The 14,512-nt window shown below is 36.5% G+C and overlaps 1 protein-coding gene across 1 annotated transcript; it reads right to left on the minus strand.

The window, feature by feature from the left end:
- Positions 1-336: 336 nt before the first annotated feature.
- LOC306849850 (calcium release-activated calcium channel protein 1-like) lies at positions 337-5,826 on the minus strand. The gene is made up of 2 exons (XM_079385207.1): positions 5,523-5,826; positions 337-2,748 (listed from the first exon to the last, which is right to left on the minus strand). Exons 1-2 carry the CDS (start codon positions 5,634-5,636, stop codon positions 2,167-2,169), a joined length of 696 nt encoding a protein of 231 aa, XP_079241333.1. The 5' UTR covers positions 5,637-5,826; the 3' UTR covers positions 337-2,166.
- Between the last annotated feature and the right edge of the window lie 8,686 nt (positions 5,827-14,512).

The following is a 14,512-nucleotide window of genomic DNA, read 5'->3' on the forward strand; positions in this document are numbered from 1 at the left end:
AGAAGAGCTTATAACTTTAGATGTTCAGTTGTCTTCTTCAAGGGGGTGCAAGGAACTCAGAAATTCAAAATATTATTATGGACATTTTGTATTTTTTCTTGTTCTATGCATATTGTGCACTAGTTGTGAGACTTGATAAAGATGACCAGCAAAAACACGCCAGTGTGTCACAAATGCTCTGTTTGCCCAATCAAGAGTAGCTAAATCTAATGTGAGACAAGGGTATTTGGAATTATTTCCTTTTTAATATTTGAAAGTTACCGGAAGACAAATTCAATTCAATTCTATGCAGCTAACGCTCTTGAAAACTTAGGCTACACAAGAAACAGTCAGCACTTTTTCACTTACACATTTTTATTTGGCAAATGCACATTTTCTACTTGACAAAAAAGTACCATGAAATAAAACATCAACTCTAGCGTCTTATAAAATCAAGAAATATGAAAATAAGGTCTCATTTAACCTTCATTAAGTGGGGGTATTTATAGGTTAACAAAAATAGCAAGTGCTTACAGGGTAAGAATTAATCTGTATATAAAATATGAAAACAATGCACTGATTTCTTTTCTTTATAAACACAATTGTCACAATATCAGAGGTACTCTCCTGTGAAATGGCATAGCAACAAAAATAGTCTGCTAGTAAGACAGTACCAGCAAAATGCATCTATAATAGAAATTGTGAATAGTACCTTTTAGTCACAAGGGCAAAAATGGACTGGTGCTATCAAAGTCAATTAGCAACTGTTGTAATATCAGAAGATATGTGATGTATGCAAACAAGGTGGCCTGAAAAATGTGAAAAAGAAAAATATCTTCCAAATAGCCTAAAAATGACTTCTCATGTTTTATTTTATAATAGCTTTACAGTGCGTGTGCAAAATACCTATAAAAGACCTTACTTTATATAAGTCTATATTTGTAAACAAATTATACCAGTATAATTCAAAAGCCTCTTCCCAGCAAAGGGCTTTTTAAAAAATATCTATTTTAAAAGTCCACATTTTGTGTTCACACAATCAAAACATGCTGAACAAACAGAGAAAAAGAAAATATACAATATTTCTGATATACATTTGAGCTGTTTGTAACCTCAGTCAGAGCGAGATAAGGCTTCCAGAAAAGCATTATTTATAATGGCTTAAACAGCAGCGATGCCAATATGGTTTCATATGACCTGAGCACATAAACGATTGAAATGAAGCCACCCACAACATACCATTTGACTGAATCATAAAATATAATTTACAAAAAATCCAGCAATTTTTAAGAAATGGGTTTTAAGAAAACGGGTCTACAAAATGTTATTTTCAATGACACTTTTATGCACGCAAGTATGACACTTTGTCGCTTACAAGGTAAAATTCTAATTGCACAATGTTGAAAAAATATTTTAACTTTATGCAGTTAAACTGAACAAAAAAGAATATGATTCGATCATCGTAACACTGGAAAACTTTCTATGCATTTGGGTGTAATAATTTGGCCTAACAGTTTATGGAAATACTGAACTGGAACAACAAACAGCTCTGGCTAACATGCCGGTGTCCCTATTCAAACAAAACTTGTGATTTTAATAATGCATTAGTAAATGCTGAAATTAACATTAACTAAGATTAATAAATGCTGTAGAAGCATTGCTCATTCTTAGTTCATGTTAACTAATGAACCTTATTGTAAAGTGTTACCCTAAAAATCATGTGCCCTCAAGTGCCATCACAATATCTTCCCCTCCCTCTTGAAACAACTCATCTCTTTTCTGACGATGTAAGAAATCAAGTCTCATCCTCCATTTTTTTCTTATTTGAGAAACTATTTTACTCTGATATACGTCACAATAGGGAAGAAAAGGCTGTTGCAACTTCCGATGCATGCCAAATTTTGTAACCGTAACAAAAACTATTTTTAAACAATTTTTTTCTCTTATTTGTGCGAAAACAGAAGATTCAAATAGCAGTTAAAATAGTGTGGTGGCACAATTTCAGATTTCCCATATATATAAATGTTTGTATGTACACTAAAAAAGTAAATGAGAAAAACATAAGGCATCACAATACTGTGATCCTACTATATTGCAGAATCCCTGATTCCCATCATCTAGTGTCTATTAATGACAATAGTCCATTTTTGTTTGGTATGAGAACAAGGGCACAACTAAGTGCGTCAGCTAGGCGAAATGTGCTGAAGAGGACAGGTTGGACATGTCTCCCCTGTGATCCAGTTGGTTTTGCATCTGTGTGATTTTGGCCAGAACCTCCAACTCCTGGTGCTGCCGCTCCGTTTTGTGGCTGACCAGCGAGCGGTAGAAATGCACAGCGAAAACAATGAACACCAAGCCAAAGGGCACCATGATGGAGGTAGAAGCAATCGCTGCAGCTTCCCCCGGGCTTATCCCTAGAGATTTAGTTACATTCCCTGTCGGGGCAGGATCTTTCTTTTTATTCTTCAGAGGAAGGAACTTCACCCAGCAGAGAAGAACCACCTCTGCAAGAAAGAGGAGGGTGCCTATGACGGTGGAGAAGGCCCAGGCCAGCTCGATGTGGCGGTGCATCCGCTCGTGTGGCGACTCCTTTATGGAGTTGAGGTTGTGGACGTTGCTCACAGCCTCCAGGTTGGGCAGGATACATGTGCTGATCATCAAGGCAAAGAGGTGGACGGCCACCAGCACTGTTGTGCAGGCACTGAAAGCAATCAATAAGCCTGGAGGGTAGTCGTGATCCTCCTCCAGCTGGACCTCCACCATCGCCACCTGAGAACACATTCATTGGTAACAAAAAAACGTTTCAGCAACTGGTTTAAGCAAAAAACTCATTTTTTTATGTTAGATTGACACTTAAGAAGGTAGAATGAAATAAACATTCAAAAAACTAAATTGAAAAAAATAAAACATGCTCCTCTGATGAAGTTACTTTACTGAAAAATTTTCTTATAATTTTGATTTTTTTTTTTTTTACCAGTCATTATCTATTGAGAGTTTAATTTTGGCATACAACAATAAATAAGTAGATTATTAAATTAAATTAAACAACGAGGGAGTGTTATTTTAGCATCATTGAGATACTATTACAGTTTTTAGTAATATTTTAATTTGTTAAAATTTTTGTTAAAGTTTTAGTAATTTTGTATTTTGTTGCTTTTTTCCATTTTGTTTTAAATATGTCCATGCAGTTTTTACTAATTTTCATTTTTGTTTTAGTTTAGTAATTTTAGTGCATTTAGTTTACTTTGCAAACTAAAGTAAAACTCTGGCAAACCAGAAATAAAATATATGGTTTTAGTTAAATATAATAAACCTTTTACAAGGACATATATTGCTTGATTAAAACATAAATGCTTGTATCCAATCAATGTTTGTCTTAACATGTATTTAGACGTGGCCAAGCAAATAGATTAAATAAACTTCCATTTTATACATTTAAATTCATTGTATGTAATTAAAAACAATTAGCTCATTGTAACTACCTAAATTGATCAAGCAGTAAAAAAAAATTCTATATTCTTTGCAAATAATTTCTATTCTATTTGTAATTAAAAATGTAATTTTACTAAACTTTTTTTTTTTTTTTGGAAAAACAAGACAAACCTTTTGATTAAGAAAATATTTTTTGCCGTGTAGCAGACAAATCTTAATTTGGTAGACAAATTTTTTCTCATGCTTTTGAAAAGCCACAGATCACATGTTCTCTGTTTAATGAGGCCTAAAGTCAGCCCTACATGTTACATAGTGCCACAGATATGAAAATGAGTTTGGAAGTCAATAGTAGATTACAAAAGAAGTGCACTAACAGTCAGTACAACTAAATACAAACACTACCACTGAAATGTGTAATTATGTTGCATGTTCACACTCATCCCTAAAAGAGAGGAGTTTATGAAATGCATTTTCCTCATGCCACTCATATTCAGCTCATTTCCTGAGCTGTGTTTATTGCTAAGAGACTAACCTCAAGTACAATAATAGCGAAACTGTAGTTACAAGAACAAAATAAATAGGCTTATCAGCTTTTAAAGGAGAGGAAACAATGCTTTCCGTATCTATTGTTGTTGAAATCAAAGACTGTGCGTTCAATCAAACATCACAGTATTTCAGTGTAAATTCATCCCTACAGTATGAACAGGTTGAATAACCTGTCCTAATATTAATATTTTGACCAAGGACAGTTAGTTTACTTTTGTATAATACGTTTTGTTGTGGGTCTCAACTTTCTTAGCAACAAAGCAAAATCAGTTTTTGTGTACCGAGAAAAATGCAGTCAGGGAATATATGCATTAACGTAAACCCCAAATGTCAATTTAAACTCATTTAATATTATTTCAAATAAATTTTTATTTTGGATATCCCTTTACAGAAATGCATAATGATAATGTTTATAATACCTGTCTAACATTCCACATTTAGCAGTTTATTTTACACCCATTACCGAAAGTCATTATGGAAAAGATAACAGGCATACATGATTCTATTTCACGTTTATAATGTAATGGACTTATATCAGCGTACTTAACATGACACTGTCAAAGAAAGTACATTTCCTCTGTGCAAGGGACTTTCCAGTAAACGGAAACATCTCACAAACATCTCACAAATGTCATCATAACCGCAGCTGCTGCCAAAATAATAGTTAATACAGTTATTGCTACTATACAATTATAATTAATAATATACAACCTACTCTCAACATTGTATGATGCTTTTAATTTGTATTATTATTATTTTATTTTTTTATTAGTGGTCAATATGTTCCCTAAATGATGTAGGAAATGTACACTAACTGCATAAATGCAGAGGTTGTTTTACTGCAGTAATAATATTTAATTTATTTAGTATTTAAACAATTTAACTGAGCACGGTATTAATAATTCCTTAAAGTGAACGCCCACGCACTGCTGACTCAAGTTCTTTCCCTCAGTGACAGACTGCAGCATAAACCAATAGCATTCGAGTCTGTGTTGTGACGGAACATTTCATTGGTTGCGCTGCTGAACGAATCCGCCCCCTTCACTGAAGAGTCGCTGTGTTGCACGAGATTCGTTTTCGCGCTGAGAGAGGTGACTCTTTCGTAAACTAACTGAATGAACTCCGAAAAATAGTTATTAAATGAGAATCCACTGACAGCCAAATCGACAGGGGACTCGGGATTTGTAACTAATCTACCGAGTGAATTATTCAATGATTCACACTCTAGTCGCCCCCTACTGGCGTGTACACGCAGGAAGAACGGGTGCCAATGAATCTTTTTAGCGAACAGATTCAAAAGATTCGAATCACAGGGCTGAATAAAAATTCAATTGAGAGCACCATCTAACACTTCTGAGAATTACATCGAAGGTCATGAATCGGCTGCTGTAGGAGGTTAAAGTGTCTAGCTCTCCATGACAGGTGTCGGTTCCACATCAAAGTGACTGACATGTCATGCGTCATGTTACAAGCCTCTAACTCCGAAAACTTGCCATGCAGGCTCCCGAGCAATGTAAGTTTCTCTTTTGCAAACAGAGTGTGAGTTAATTACTTCATCAACTCACCATAGCAAAGCCGGAGAGAAGAGCAGAGGTTCTGCTGGTCGCTTTGAGTTTAGCTCGACTCAAGTAAAGTTTTCTCCATGATAAAGCTTGAAGCGAGTGCTCGTTTGAACTCATTGCGCTGGTTTCGGTGTAAGTTCAGAAGTTTTGAAACGTTATGCTTTAATCCCGAGATCGCCTTTGTAACTTCTTGATTACCCTTCGTATGTTTGCCGAAGCCCTTCAAGCCGCTGTGACATACTCGGATTGTAAAATGACCAACACCAGTTACTCGCTCGGCACTACAGTCTGTTCCATCAGAAACTACAAGTCGAGCTACCCACAATGCACCGCTGACGGTCACTGCGCAGATGACGCTTTGTGGGATTTGTAGTCCATAACTTTTTTTTTTTTTTACCCCCACTCGGGCTCGATTTGAACTGTCATGTCCTGAAATTGTTTTTATGTTGCTGAAGCTAATATATTTTGTATGCCCTATTCCCATTCTCATTTGCGAGCTTAATTATCGACCCAAAATAATTTATTTGCTTAGTGAAACCTACCAAAAATCTAAAATCATCTTAATTCCCCCCAATGAATATATTGTCTTTTTTTTTTTTCTTTAACAGGTGCAGAATCTGAACTGGCATTAGGAATCTGTACAATGAATGAATAAGGTAATCTCTCTACCTCAAATTTGGTGTTTTATATATATATATATATATATATATATATATATATATATATATATATATATATATATATATATATAATATTTATAGTTGGTTTACAACTGATGAGGAGGTACACAGCCAAATATAGATGGATGCTATTGTGTTTAAGAAACAGAGATGAGGTTGTATATCTAATTATATCTGTTTTTCAAATTTACTATAGGTTTTACATCTTAACCATTACGTGGTATTTGTAGTAAGGCCATAATAACCACAGGTCAAACCATGAATGGACCCCTATTACAATGGGTAAATCAATGTAACTGTAGTTTCTACAAACTAGGTCATTTGTAAATAAAAATAGCAGCCTATACAAATACAGATTCTGTAACTGCATTGCCGTAATTGTAGGCCTAATAAAATAGTTGAGCTCAATTTGCATTATTTGTTTGCATGAATCAGCATTATCACTGAAATACCATAGTTACTATAGTTACTGTTACTATATGGTAAGTTTTCATAAGAGGTTATGACATTTCACAATAATTTAGAAATTTCCTGAGAAGACAGTCATGACAGTGCAGGGCAGATAAGAAGGGGACTTGGTTGGTTGGCACAGTGAATAAATAAGGTTATTTTCTTGGGCACTTACCTATAAAGTAGTTGCGTTGAAAAAATGACATTTTTTTCCACCAGTTAAGCACAAACCCCGCCCTGCAGAAAATTGCAAAGGTTTGATTGGTCAGGGCAATATAGAGCCTATTTCCGTAATGCTTAAACAAAGACTGAGTTGAGCAATTAAATCAGTTGTTTGGGGAATAAAATATGCAAAAATAAATTATGTGGCTTCAAAGAAATTCTAAAATAAAATTAATAAAAGAGCAAAAATGTAGCACAAAAATACTTAGTTTTGGCCATTACATATTGTAATTAAAATTACAAAATTCAAAGCTGGCATGAAATTAGAATTAACCCTATTTATTTTCAAATTATTTATCTATTCTAGATGAAAACAAAATGTTGTTGTGTAATTGGACGTTTGGCCAGGGTTTTTTTATAGCTAACTAAAACTAAAAACTAAAACTTTAAATAAAATAAATGTTGCCTGAAAACAAATAAAATCTAATTATAAAATATGAATTAAAATATTTTCAGCTAGTTGCAAAGTCAGCGTTTCTCATTTTTGTTTAGCCTGACTTGAGGTACTTCAATAACAAAAATTAAAACTAAAATAAAAAGTAATACAAAATATATAGACAGAGTAAAAATAATGAAAATAACAAATACACAAAAATTACTGAAACAACTAAAATTAAAATTAAATAAATTAAAAAACAAGTTCAAAATATGAATAAAAACTGCAGTGATACTCAAATAGCATTACTTCGTCGTCAAAAAACTTTGTGGGAAAAAAAAAAAGGTTTATATTAACATGATACTAGTATCTGTGTGGCATCTTATTCTTTTTTTAGGGGAAGTCGTGGCCTAATGGTTAGAGAGTCGGACTCGTAATCGAAAGGTTGCGAGTTCGAGCCCCCGGCCGGCAGGAATTGTAGGTGGGGGGAGGGAATGTCCAGAGCTCTCTCCACCCTCAATACCACGACTGAGGTGCCCTTGAGCAAGGCACCGAAACCCCAACTGCTCCCCGGGCGCCGCAGCATGGCTGCCCACTGCTCCGGGTGTGTGTTCACGGTGTGTGTGTGTGTGTGCATTTGTTCACTACTCACTGCTGTGTGTGTGCACTTGGATGGGTTAAACGCAGAGCAGATTGTCACCATACTTGACAATACGTCACGACTTTTTATGGTTCTACAGGCTGTTCTGGAGATTTCAGCCTTTTGATATTAATCTTAACATTGTTAAACCTTAACTGATTTATTTTAGTTCAAACAACTTCCCAAATGAGGATGCCTAAATCTGCCATTAAGCAGAATGGGTTACATTAGTAAAATAAATGCTGATCCGAACAAAGCCCACTTCCTTAAATCTGACTCATGTGAGAGTTCCTAAAAAACATAAAGGCACCTAAATGTGACACATCTGATCATTCAAATGAGCATCCCAGCTTGTTACACTAAACCTACTGTACTGTATGAGCCTTTCATGCACTGATGCTTGCAGAAAACAACACAGCAACACATTAGACTAAAACAGTCAAACCCAGATCAACTGCTAACTTCCTGTATTTGTAAGAGGAAGGCAACATCAGACCCTCTGAATCACCTGCAGAGCGAGACCTTGCTCTCGCATGGTAATGTCAGTAGTTCTTTGTGTGCAGCAGTGCCCCCCTCCCCCTCCATCTCCCACCCAGACCCACAGTACAATGTGTGCTCTTTGTAGGCAAGCCTGTAAATGGACGCCAGGTGGTCTGTGATTGGCTGAGCCGAGGCCCCTTCTCCCCCGTCTTCTTTTTGTGGTGCATATGCATGAGATAGCAGGCTGGTGTGTGCCTGTGCAGCCAGACAGGAAAAGAGAGGGAGAGAAACAGCAGCGAGACATTGGGGAAGGTTAGAGGAAGAGGTATAGAGAAAGGAAATCGTGTGAGGAGACGGCAGGCGACTGCGATTAGGGGGGTTGTAATCATGTCTATGTTCTGTTTGTCTGGCTGGCTATAAGATCAGGTAGCCATGGCCATGTCACTGAGTGCCGACGATGAGGATTACGACTCGGACACAGCCGAACAGGTCAGCACACACTCTTTCTCTCTCTACATACACACACACACACACACACACACACACCACACAATCAATTAGCCTCCTTCTCAGGTTCCCTTTCTCGTAGCACCATGGCTCTCAAACAAGGCATGTGTTTTCTCCACCTCCTTCTGCTTTCTTCTTCCTCGCCATCTTTCTTTCTGAAACAATTTCTGGGTTTTGTTTTTTTGCAATAGTATAAGAAAGAGAGATTACATGCGACAGGAAGGGTAAAAAACTCATACAACAGAGAAGAGTGGCTCTGTCTTATTGTTTGTCTCTATTGAGCTTCAGCTATCAGTTGTGATTGGTTTGGGTCATGTGTGCCTCTTTCAGAAAGGCTTGTTTAAGGAAAAAAGCATGTTGCTTTACCTTTTGTGTTTGGATGTGGTTTATACTGGTTTGCCTCCTTTGTTTTGTTGGGAGAACTCAAATGTAGTAGTTCAACTTTTTTGGGTGTGATGTATTCTGACTTTCACACATGTGTGGGGTTGTTAGGGAGTAAATAAATACTGTATTAAAGGAAGACTAAAGTTCCTCAAAGCATGACTGGACATGTGTTGTCCTTAAATTCCCTTCCCAAGATGCACTGCTGTTTTCTAGGAAATAGGTTTGTTGTTTTTAGGTGAGGACAAAATCTAGACTACACTGTAAAAATTATTTTTCAAAGTTGTGAATAAAATATCATTGCAGTATGTTTTTTTTCAATACATTACTTTTTCAGTTTTTTTTTAAATTCAAGTTTAATTTAATGTGTTACTTGACACTTCTGTGTAAATGATGAACACCAACTTTTTGTTTTTTTGGCAACTAAAAACAACTAATAACAGTTGTACGTTAGGTGTAGGATATCATATTCTAAGGGAGCAAAACATTCAGAGTTTTGCAACAGACACCTGTGCATTTGCTAACAAATTCTTGAATTTACTAAGACATATTAGCTGCGGCGCAGTACATGTTGGTGTGAGGCTGCATGTGGATGTCACTGAACCAAGTAAGCCACATGTGCTCACGAACAACACAAATAATGCAAGCATTTCAAATCTCTTAATCCCTGTCGTGAAATATAACAGGGTCCCGTATCTTTAAATGTTGAAGACTGGGGGGAGGGGTGAAGAAAAGTGTGGGGGGAACAAAAGGAGGGTCTGGCTGCTCTCGGGCCCCTTGTTTGTGTTCATCTTGGATAGTTTATAAGTCAAAAGGTATATTTGGTAAGACTCTTTAGACATATATTTGGTCTAGAGGTAACATTAGAAGAATTTCGACAAAATTTTGCATGACTTGAACTTGAACCCGTTGCAAAATCCACATAGGGAAAATATTCCCCTCACATGAAATTCCTGATTGAATTCAAATGAATTCCTATTGAAATTTATGAATTTCAGCAAAATTTAGCTGGCAAAGAAAAGGTCAAATGTCAGTTGTGAATAGTGTAGCAATATATGAAGCACTGTTCATCCGTGTGTGGAAATTTTTAATCTTCCTGATCGCAAATATGACCAAACCACAAAGCTTTGTGCAATTTGTGTGAATGAGTCAAATTTGTTAGTGCTTTTATCGCCAGATCTTTGTTTCACAGAGCACTTAAAGTTCAACATGTTGTCATTGACTTGTTCATCACTATTGTGCAGAGGCGGTTGCTTTAATTCTTCTAGATCACTATTGCGATGAAGCCTTATGACGCATTCAGTCTTTTGACTTGTGTCATGGTGTGGACACAATAAAGTGCCAGAAATAAGACATAAACTCTTACCTATGACCACAAGCAAACATATTCACACAGACTGCAATTATGCTTTTGTTGGAGTGTACACGAGTTGACGTGGATGATCCTGTCTACAACATAAACGAGTGTTTTAGGAGAATGGCTCATTTGTAAGTGATGCATTCAAGTCATGTCAGAATTATCTTATGTGTTGACCATGCATGAATTGGCTTTCAAGTTTGGGGGTGTGTCAGTAAATAACTATGTAGTATTATTGAGCATGATAGAATAGTGTAGACCCAAGTTGTATTATAAGATGGTAAGATCGTTGAAGAATAACAACAAAGCCAGGCAAACTTAATTTCCCATCATTCTCTGTGGAAGCACAAGAATGATACAATACACATGTAAAGCATCATTTACACACCTAAAGTGCATCTTTTCTCTTCATTTTGCTGCATTTGCACTAAAATGATTCCTCTTTGTCAGGAAGTGGACAGTCGAGAAAGGAACATGAAAATGCCCAGAATGTCAATTTTATTGAGACTAAAATAACTTGAATGGACATCACAGCACAATTACTCACAAGCAGGGCTTGAGTGCAACCGCAAAAGATGATGCATGTGGATTTTTTTTCAGAAAAGAGAATAATTATGTGTGACTTAGTGGAAAATGCGTGTCTCTAGGTATAATTGCATGATGATAGGAATGAGGATCCTGGCTGATGTTTCTAGGTGTAGTTTGTAGAGCACTGGGATGTAATGATTTCTTCATGACCCTATAGCAGATCATTGATTGGTACAACATTACAGGCAACCTGCAGAAGACATTAAAGGGAAAGAGCCGCCTCAGAAAGTACAGTCTGTGCTGTTTGTTTATTTATTTATTTTACTGGACTCACATATCTGTAGATAGATCTCATATCCTTCATATGCACTGATGGTGCAGTGTATAATGGAAGAGTAACTGGAGAACTTCTGGTGTTGTGCTGGGTTCAAAAGGTCTGATCAAGGATCAGCTTCATCAGTCCAAACAGTCATTTGTTTGAGCTGGAGATTACATCTTAGGTCCTCACACATGTGTAGACCTTGGACAGCTGATGAATACTGTCGGCATTCTTTTTGAAACAACTATCTCTCATATTGGGTTCCACACTCGGACAGTGGGAATAGAGGTCACAGCTGTGATGCATCACTCCTAAGCACAAAAACACTGTTGTGCTCTATAGTAAGCATTCTTACAGTCAGCAGCCTGCACCGCTCTGCAGCTCCCTGAATCTGTTATGATAAAACATAGCGCTGGGGAATGGTTGTGTTCCAGTTGTTCTGTTGTAAGGAAATGATGTCCTACAGGATTTTGCAAGGGCAGGAATGGCTCTACAACAGCATTTGATCTCAATGTCTGAAACATCCCATCAAGATGAATATAATACCATTGATCTTGAGTATATTTCAGTATTACAGTGCTACTATTTAGTCCCTGAGAGGAACTGTCTGCAATGGGAAACGAAATCATTAAAAAGAATCTGACGTTAAACCCATTTGTCAACCACTTCTCCCTTCTGAGCCAATTAAATGTTGAATAGAAGTATTCCTTCACTCCACCAGTCAGCAAGAACTGCTGTGTTGCCATGGTTACATTGCAGAAGGACAGACTTCCAGTACTGCACTGCAGTTTTGTGCATGCGTTGTAATATATTCATTATCTGAGCTGGAAGGCAAGATAGGATTCTTCTGGAGGGGGTGATGATTATAAGGATTGCTTTGATGCTAATATAAGACATTAGTAATGATAAGCAAGGTTACATCTTAGCTTTACAGTACGGTGTGAAAGAAAAATGCAAGTTGATGTAATAAAGAACTAATTGTTCACATACACATGCATCTGTTGCACCTGGTACCAGGGAAAACCACGTGTTTTTTTATTTTCGTATTTTTATATTTTTTCCTTCACAAGACCAGTAAAAAACAGTGCCATATTGCTAATTATGTCAATTGCATATTTACAAGACCAAGAAAATGTAAACGTTAACTTATGTTATATAGGGATAACTGGAATTATTATTATTTTTATTTGACATTTTATTTGATATTTTTATTATATAGTAGATATTGCACCAGAGTTTATGTAGTGATGTTAGACACGAGATTCGTTTTCGCGCTGAGAGAGGTGACTCTTTCGTAAACTAACTGAATGAACTCCGAAAAATAGTTATTAAATGAGAATCCACTGACAGCCAAATCGACAGGGGACTCGGGATTTGTAACTAATCTACCGAGTGAATTATTCAATGATTCACACTCTAGTCGCCCCCTACTGGCGTGTACACGCAGGAAGAACGGGTGCCAATGAATCTTTTTAGCGAACAGATTCAAAAGATTCGAATCACAGGGCTGAATAAAAATTCAATTGAGAGCACCATCTAACACTTCTGAGAATTACATCGAAGGTCATGAATCGGCTGCTGTAGGAGGTTAAAGTGTCTAGCTCTCCATGACAGGTGTCGGTTCCACATCAAAGTGACTGACATGTCATGCGTCATGTTACAAGCCTCTAACTCCGAAAACTTGCCATGCAGGCTCCCGAGCAATGTAAGTTTCTCTTTTGCAAACAGAGTGTGAGTTAATTACTTCATCAACTCACCATAGCAAAGCCGGAGAGAAGAGCAGAGGTTCTGCTGGTCGCTTTGAGTTTAGCTCGACTCAAGTAAAGTTTTCTCCATGATAAAGCTTGAAGCGAGTGCTCGTTTGAACTCATTGCGCTGGTTTCGGTGTAAGTTCAGAAGTTTTGAAACGTTATGCTTTAATCCCGAGATCGCCTTTGTAACTTCTTGATTACCCTTCGTATGTTTGCCGAAGCCCTTCAAGCCGCTGTGACATACTCGGATTGTAAAATGACCAACACCAGTTACTCGCTCGGCACTACAGTCTGTTCCATCAGAAACTACAAGTCGAGCTACCCACAATGCACCGCTGACGGTCACTGCGCAGATGACGCTTTGTGGGATTTGTAGTCCATAACTTTTTTTTTTTTTTACCCCCACTCGGGCTCGATTTGAACTGTCATGTCCTGAAATTGTTTTTATGTTGCTGAAGCTAATATATTTTGTATGCCCTATTCCCATTCTCATTTGCGAGCTTAATTATCGACCCAAAATAATTTATTTGCTTAGTGAAACCTACCAAAAATCTAAAATCATCTTAATTCCCCCCAATGAATATATTGTCTTTTTTTTTTTTCTTTAACAGGTGCAGAATCTGAACTGGCATTAGGAATCTGTACAATGAATGAATAAGGTAATCTCTCTACCTCAAATTTGGTGTTTTATATATATATATATATATATATATATATATATATATATATATATATATATATATATATATATATAATATTTATAGTTGGTTTACAACTGATGAGGAGGTACACAGCCAAATATAGATGGATGCTATTGTGTTTAAGAAACAGAGATGAGGTTGTATATCTAATTATATCTGTTTTTCAAATTTACTATAGGTTTTACATCTTAACCATTACGTGGTATTTGTAGTAAGGCCATAATAACCACAGGTCAAACCATGAATGGACCCCTATTACAATGGGTAAATCAATGTAACTGTAGTTTCTACAAACTAGGTCATTTGTAAATAAAAATAGCAGCCTATACAAATACAGATTCTGTAACTGCATTGCCGTAATTGTAGGCCTAATAAAATAGTTGAGCTCAATTTGCATTATTTGTTTGCATGAATCAGCATTATCACTGAAATACCATAGTTACTATAGTTACTGTTACTATATGGTAAGTTTTCATAAGAGGTTATGACATTTCACAATAATTTAGAAATTTCCTGAGAAGACAGTCATGACAGTGCAGGGCAGATAAGAAGGGGACTTGGTTGGTTGGCACAGTGAATAAATAAGGTTATTTTCTTGGGC

The sequence above is a fragment of the Barbus barbus genome (genome assembly GCF_936440315.1).
Source record: "Barbus barbus genome assembly, chromosome: 29".
NCBI classification, from domain to species: domain Eukaryota; kingdom Metazoa; phylum Chordata; class Actinopteri; order Cypriniformes; family Cyprinidae; genus Barbus; species Barbus barbus.

Excerpts from the sequence above, each read along its gene's own strand:
- LOC306849850 (XM_079385207.1), bottom strand. The coding sequence starts at position 5,636 with ATGAGTTCAAACGAGCACTCGCTTCAAGCTTTATCATGGAGAAAACTT. Across the intron at positions 2,749-5,522 it reads TTCTCTCCGGCTTTGCTATG|GTGGCGATGGTGGAGGTCCA; the intron begins GTGAGTTGATGA and ends ATGTGTTCTCAG.